This window comes from Leptodactylus fuscus, chromosome 11 (genome assembly GCF_031893055.1).
Source record: "Leptodactylus fuscus isolate aLepFus1 chromosome 11, aLepFus1.hap2, whole genome shotgun sequence".
Lineage (NCBI taxonomy): Eukaryota > Metazoa > Chordata > Amphibia > Anura > Leptodactylidae > Leptodactylus > Leptodactylus fuscus.
Window position 1 is genome coordinate 82,325,720 of NC_134275.1, and position 7,841 is coordinate 82,333,560.

The window sequence follows — 7,841 nt, forward strand, 5'->3', positions numbered from 1 at the left end:
ATCATAGGAGTGGGAGAAGTAGATCGAAGTTTAGTCAGATTTTATCAATTGCAGGGAGATAGTGAGATAAATCATAGGAGTGAGGGAGGGAGACTATCTGCACTGTGCCTTGAGCACAGGTGGGTGGGGTCCGTAAAATAAAATCTGATGCTCAACTTTCCCTAGGAGCGTCCAATGTTTTGGCCTCCTTATGGGACTTGCATCTATTTAGGGATCAGGACCCCATCTTTCCGGTGGGAGTCAATGACGTATGGCTCTCCATTCACTTCTATGGGAATTTTGAGAATAGCCGAAAACTTCTGCTCAGCCATCCTTAGAATTCCCATAGAAGTGGATGGAGAGCGACACAAACAGTACGTCCGACCATTCTACATTCCTTTACGCCAGGCAGGTCCTAATCTTGAGATTTTGGGTCCCGTAGATACATGACGATATATATTTCACATGAATTAGATGTAATCTGCACCAAAATCCACAACCAAACTCAAATGTATAGAACAAATTGCAAGTAAATTTCCAACAATTTTTTTTCTACCATGGAGGAAAGTGGCCTCTTACTTATTTCGGGTGGAACATGCAATTGAATTCACAACGAGGCAAGCTGCGAATCTACGGCACAATTGACATTGGATAATATTCCATCTTATGAAGATATTCTTAGAGATTTTACAGAAACTTCAAGGTCTTTGCAGACGGAAGAAGTGAAAATTCACAGCTCATAAAGTGATCTCCTCCGGAGTCTTATGGAAATCTCACTTTATGACGTATATACAGGCTAATTTGCATATTACTATCATAATAAAGTTTACTGCAGGGATAAAACTGGATTCAGCGTTCCTGTTTTTCCAGTGAAATCCAAATATATCACAACACACGAGGTCTGAAACAACAATACAGAACAGTAATACGGTTATTTCACGTTTTATACCTTTTTTTTGTCACATCCTTTTGTGCCAAGCGTCGGGAATGTCTGTCGGAACAAGCCCAGCGCTGACCGATCCCCTAACCATTGCAGTGGTGACATCTTTTATCTTCATCACATGACCATGAAGAAGAAACATTTATAAAAGATTCCAAATATCAACTGCTTTGTAGGGGCAGTATATTGTATATATGTATATATAGTATGTGCGTATACAGACATGGGGTGAACCAAGTGGTCAAAGCCAAAAGAGGCGGCTCAGACAGAAGAAAGATGGTAAATGTGATCTCACCCATGAAAGAGATAAGAAATCCCTCAATATACAGGAGTGAAGACACTCGCTCTATAGAAAGACCTAGTTACACATTACTACAGGTCTCATAAACATTCTGATTCCGCATACCGAAACATTGTTATTGGGAGTAAAGAAAGGCCATACACGTCATAAACCAATATATGTATATGTGACTGGTGTAGACGGTATATATAGTACAAGACACTATGAGCAATAAAAGACAAAAAACAAGAACCATGAAAATTGTCATCACAATTGTGTCTTCCATTCTACTGAGCAGCCACAGAGGTAAGTCACAGTGTAATAGTGCGAGGAGATGACACTGCTGTGTACTGTGTATTGTATACATGACATGGTGTAGTAGTGTATATGGAGGGGATGACACTGCTGTGTACTGTGCTGTGTATACATGACATGGTGTAGTAGTGTATATGGAGGAGATGACACTGCTGTGTACTGTGCTGTGTATACATGACATGGTGTAGTAGTGTATATGGAGGGGATGACACTGGTGTGTACTGTGCTGTGTATACATGACATGGTGTAGTAGTGTATATGGATTGGATGACACTGCTGTGTACTGTGCTGTGTATACATGACATGGTGTAGTAGTGTATATGGAGGAGATGACACTGCTGTGTACTGTGCTGTGTATACATGACATGGTGTAGTAGTGTATATGGAGGAGATGACACTGCTGTGTACTGTGCTGTGTATACATGACATGGTGTAGTAGTGTATATGGAGGAGATGACACTGCTGTGTACTGTGCTGTGTATACATGACATGGTGTAGTAGTGTATATGGAGGAGATGACACTGCTGTGTGTACTGTGCTGTGTATACATGACATGGTGTAGTAGTGTATATGGAGGGGATGACACTGCTGTGTACTGTGCTGTGTATACATGACATGGTGTAGTAGTGTATATGGAAGAGATGACACTGCTGTGTGTACTGTGCTGTGTATACATGACATGGTGTAGTAGTGTATATGGAGGAGATGACACTGCTGTGTACTGTGCTGTGTATACATGACATGGTGTAGTAGTGTATATGGAGGAGATGACACTGCTGTGTGTACTGTGCTGTGTATACATGACATGGTGTGGTAGTATATATGGAGGAGATGACACTGCTGTGTACTGTGCTGTGTATACATGACATGGTGTAGTAGTGTATATGGAGGAGATGACACTGCTGTGTACTGTGCTGTGTATACATGACATGGTGTAGTAGTGTATATGGAGGAGATAACACTGCTGTGTACTGTGCTGTGTATACATAACATGGTGTAGTAGTGTATATGGAGGGGATGACACTGCTGTGTACTGTGCTGTGTATACATGACATGGTGTAGTAGTGTATATGGAGGAGATGACACTGCTGTGTACTGTGCTGTGTATACATAACATGGTGTAGTGGTGTATATGGAGGAGATGACACTGCTGTGTACTGTGCTGTGTATACATAACATGGTGTAGTAGTGTATATGGAGGGGATGACACTGCTGTGTACTGTGCTGTGTATACATGACATGGTGTAGTAGTGTATATGGAGGAGATGACACTGCTGTGTGTACTGTGCTGTGTATACATGACATGGTGTGGTAGTATATATGGAGGAGATGACACTGCTGTGTACTGTGCTGTGTATACATGACATGGTGTAGTAGTGTATATGGAGGAGATGACACTGCTGTGTACTGTGCTGTGTATACATGACATGGTGTAGTAGTGTATATGGAGGAGATGACACTGCTGTGTACTGTGCTGTGTATACATGACATGGTGTAGTAGTGTATATGGAGGAGATGACACTGCTATGTACTGTGCTGTGTATACATGACATGGTGTAGTAGTGTATATGGAGGAGATAACACTGCTGTGTACTGTGCTGTGTATACATAACATGGTGTAGCAGTGTATATGGAGAGGATGACACTGCTGTGTACTGTGCTGTGTATACATGACATGGTGTAGTAGTGTATATGGAGGAGATGACACTGCTGTGTACTGTGCTGTGTATACATAACATGGTGTAGTGGTGTATATGGAGGAGATGACACTGCTGTGTACTGTGCTATGTATACATGACATGGTGTAGTAGTGTATATGGAGGAGATGACACTGCTATGTACTGTGCTGTGTATACATAACATGGTGTAGTAGTGTATATGGAGGAGATGACACTGCTATGTACTGTGCTGTGTATACATGACATGGTGTAGTAGTGTATATGGAGGAGATGACACTGCTGTGTACTGTGCTGTGTATACATGACATGGTGTAGTAGTGTATATGGAGGGGATGACACTGCTGTGTACTGTGCTGTGTATACATAACATGGTGTAGTGGTGTATATGGAGGAGATGACACTGCTGTGTACTGTTCTGTGTATACATGACATGGTGTAGTAGTGTATATGGAGGAGATGACACTGCTATGTATTGTGCTGTGTATACATGACATGGTGTAGTAGTGTATATGGAGGAGATGACACTGCTGTGTACTGTGCTGTGTATACATGACATGGCATAGTAGTGTATATGGAGGAGATGACACTGCTGTGTACTGTGCTGTGTATACATGACATGGTGTAGTAGTGTATATGGAGGAGATGACACTGCTGTGTACTGTGCTGTGTATACATGACATGGTGTAGTAGTGTATATGGAGGAGATGACACTGCTGTGTACTGTGCTGTGTATACATGACCTGGTGTAGTAGTATATATGGAGGAGATGACACTGCTGTGTACTGTGCTGTGTATACATGACATGGTGTAGTAGTGTATATGGAGGAGATGACACTGCTGTGTACTGTGCTGTGTATACATGACATGGTGTAGTAGTGTATATGGAGGAGATGACACTGCTGTGTACTGTGCTGTGTATACATAACATGGCATAGTATTGTATATGGAGGAGATGACACTGCTGTGTACTGTGCTGTGTATACATGACATGGTGTAGTAGTGTATATGGAGGAGATGACACTGCTGTGTGTACTGTGCTGTGTATACATGACATGGTGTAGTAGTGTATATGGAGGAGATGACACTGCTGTGTACTGTGCTGTGTATACATGACATGGTGTAGTAGTATATATGGAGGAGATGACACTGCTGTGTACTGTGCTGTGTATACATGACATGGTGTAGTAGTGTATATGGAGGAGATGACACTGCTGTGTACTGTGCTGTATATACATGACATGGTGTAGTAGTATATATGGAGGAGATGACACTGCTGTGTACTGTGCTGTGTATACATGACATGGTGTAGTAGTGTATATGGAGGAGATGACACTGCTGTGTACTGTGCTGTGTATACATAACATGGTGTAGTAGTGTATATGGAGGAGATGACACTGCTATGTACTGTGCTGTGTATACATGACATGGTGTAGTAGTATATATGGAGGAGATGACACTGCTGTGTACTGTGCTGTGTATACATGACATGGTGTAGTAGTGTATATGGAGGAGATGACACTGCTGTGTACTGTGCTGTGTATACATGACATGGTGTAGTAGTGTATATGGAGGAGATGACACTGCTGTGTACTGTGCTGTGTATACATGATATGGTGTAGTAGTGTATATGGAGGGGATGACACTGCTGTGTACTGTGCTGTATATACATGACATGGTGTAGTAGTATATACGGAGGAGATGACACTGCTGTGTACTGTGCTGTGTATACATGACATGGTGTAGTAGTGTATATGGAGGGGATGACACTGCTGTGTACTGTGCTGTATATACATGACATGGTGTAGTAGTGTATATGGAGGGGATGACACTGCTGTGTACTGTGCTGTGTATACATGACATGGTGTAGTAGTGTATATGGAGGAGATGACACTGCTGTGTACTGTGCTGTGTATACATGACATGGTGTAGTAGTGTATATGGAGGAGATGACACTGCTGTGTACTGTGCTGTGTATACATGACATGGTGTAGTAGTGTATATGGAGGAGATGACACTGCTGTGTACTGTGCTGTGTATACATGACATGGTGTAGTAGTGTATATGGAGGAGATGACACTGCTGTGTACTGTGCTGTGTATACATGACATGGTGTAGTAGTGTATATGGAGGAGATGACACTGCTGTGTACTGTGCTGTGTATACATGACATGGTGTAGTAGTATATATGGAGGAGATGACACTGCTGTGTACTGTGCTGTGTATACATGACATGGTGTAGTAGTGTATATGGAGGAGATGACACTGCTATGTACTGTGCTGTGTATACATAACATGGTGTAGTAGAGTATATGGAGGAGATGACACTGCTGTGTACTGTGCTGTGTATACATAACATGGTGTAGTGGTGTATATGGAGGAGATGACACTGCTGTGTACTGTGCTATGTATACAGGACATAGTGTAGTAGTGTATATGGAGGAGATGACACTGCTGTGTGCTGTGCTGTGTATACATGACATGGTTTAGTAGTGTATATGGAGGAGATGGCACTGCTGTGTGTACTGTGCTGTATATATATATATATATATATATATATATGTACACTGTTGGAGCACTTGGGTCCTCTTGGTACACCTGAGGAATTTAACAACGTGACAGTAACACAAGTTTTTGGGGAATTATTGCCCTAAAACCATATCTCCTTTGAAGTCTGACTCAGAGACAACGAGTCTAGCAACAGTAATGGAAGACAAAGCACTCCAGGGACTTCTCTGCTGAGTTAATGTCTTTCACACTTGTAGACTGGAAACTGCTTTCACCTCACGACATTGGAAACCACATATTAGAACCTTCTCATAGTTTTTGACTTACCCAACTAACACTTGGATTCTCCATCTCCTTACAGACCAAAGATGATCTTGACTTCGGTCAACCACAAGCACCTAAAGATACTGTTTTTCTTCCTTTGCCTGTTCCTCTTATGTTTTCTATGGAAACGTGAAGATATTTCCTCGGGGGTGTCAACAAATCTTCAAGAGCTGGTTTGTCAAGAAAAAGGGACCCAAAAAGTCACCCAAAAACCAACAGACATTATTCACTCTATGCCTTCAAAGAAACCTGTAGAGGACATTGTGGTGCTCATTTGGACATGGCCTTGGGGATATAAATCCCCATTAGATAAGTGTCCCGATTATGATATATTTGGATGCAAGCTGACGGTAGACAGAAGTCTGTATAGTGTTGCCGACGCCGTCCTGATTCATCATGCAGATATTATGTCTAGCAAAGACTTTTTGCCCCAAGAGCCAAAACCTAATTTTCAGCGTTGGATCTGGTACAATATGGAGCCCCCAAGGATTATTTGGAACTTGAACATGTTGGATAACCTATTCAACATGACCATGACCTTCCGGAAAGATTCGGATATATTTATTCCATATGGTCGGATGGAACCTTTAAAGGAAAGGGGTCAGAACTTCACCATTCCCAAAAAATCTAAGTTGGTCTCTTGGGTTGTTAGTAAGTGGTACCCTGGTGCCCCCCGTATCGCTTACTATGAGGAACTCAAAAAACACATCTCTGTTGATGTCTATGGGGCCAAACACCAGAAACTGAGCTGGAATGATTTTCATCCAACCATATCTCAGTATAAATTCTACTTGGCCTTTGAGAATTCAATCTACAAGGATTATATCACAGAGAAGTTATGGTCCAATGCTTTTGGGACATGGACAGTTCCAGTTGTGTTGGGAACATCTCGGAAGAACTATGAACGTTTTGTCCCTGGAGATGCCTTCATTCACGTCGATGATTTCTCAAGCCCCAAAGAACTGGCCGCCTATCTTCTGGAGTTGGACAAGGATGATGAGAAGTATAGGAAGTATTTCAACTGGAGACTTCATTATCGTGTGAGTCCCAACAAAGGTCCATCATATGAATACTGTAGGATATGCAAAATTATCCGAGAAAATCCCATTTACCAGGTCATTCACAGTGTGGAGAAATGGTTTCTGGAAGATTTATTATATGGAACGTTGACAACAGATACCTCTACTTCGACCTCCAGGACGGGCAGGTGGTCACCTAAGTCCCATCTATGAGGCATCTATACCTTCTCCTCTTCTAGTGTTATCTAAGACTGTGGTCTCCAACCGGTTCTTCTACGGTTATAATACTACAACTCTCAGCATGCTCTGTTGGCCTTTGGGTGTCAGGGAATGACGGGATTTGCATTCTCACAGCAGACGGATAGCCACAAGTTGGAGATCACTGATCTAAGAGAAGGAACATTTCTCCAAACAGATCTTGGTGGAGAAGATTGTCACCGAGGCTACTTTTAGGTGCAGAGAACAATCATTGTGATACACAAAACAGACACAAAAATGACACCTATAGATATGTATACGGTATTATTTTTTATGTTACATGTACAGATCACGTGCGTGTTCAGTAGAATCAATCATTCTTAACTTCATGGACTAGGTGGCCTTACATGTTAGATGGGAGAAGATTGATGGTTAAAAATTTGTTGACCTACAATCATCTGGTGATCAATCGTTCAGCCACATGGCACATTCTAGTCTGTGTTGACTATTACAGTCACTCAAGCCGGCCATACAAGATCAATAACATTGGGTGAAACCTTTGGGGAAGGTTCTTAGAACGTTCTTTCAAGAAAAGATCTATT

The 7,841-nt window shown here is 42.0% G+C and overlaps 1 protein-coding gene across 1 annotated transcript; it reads left to right on the forward strand.

Moving 5' to 3' along the window:
• Nucleotides 1-6,066: 6,066 nt before the first annotated feature.
• Nucleotides 6,067-7,254, forward strand: LOC142184716 (3-galactosyl-N-acetylglucosaminide 4-alpha-L-fucosyltransferase FUT3-like). The gene has a single exon (XM_075259768.1). The coding sequence runs from the start codon at nucleotides 6,067-6,069 to the stop codon at nucleotides 7,252-7,254; it is 1,188 nt and encodes a 395-aa protein (XP_075115869.1).
• Nucleotides 7,255-7,841: the final 587 nt, after the last annotated feature.

What these genes read in the sequence shown, in the direction of transcription:
- LOC142184716 (XM_075259768.1), top strand. Translation starts at nt 6,067, where the DNA reads ATGATCTTGACTTCGGTCAACCACAAGCACCTAAAGATACTGTTTTTC.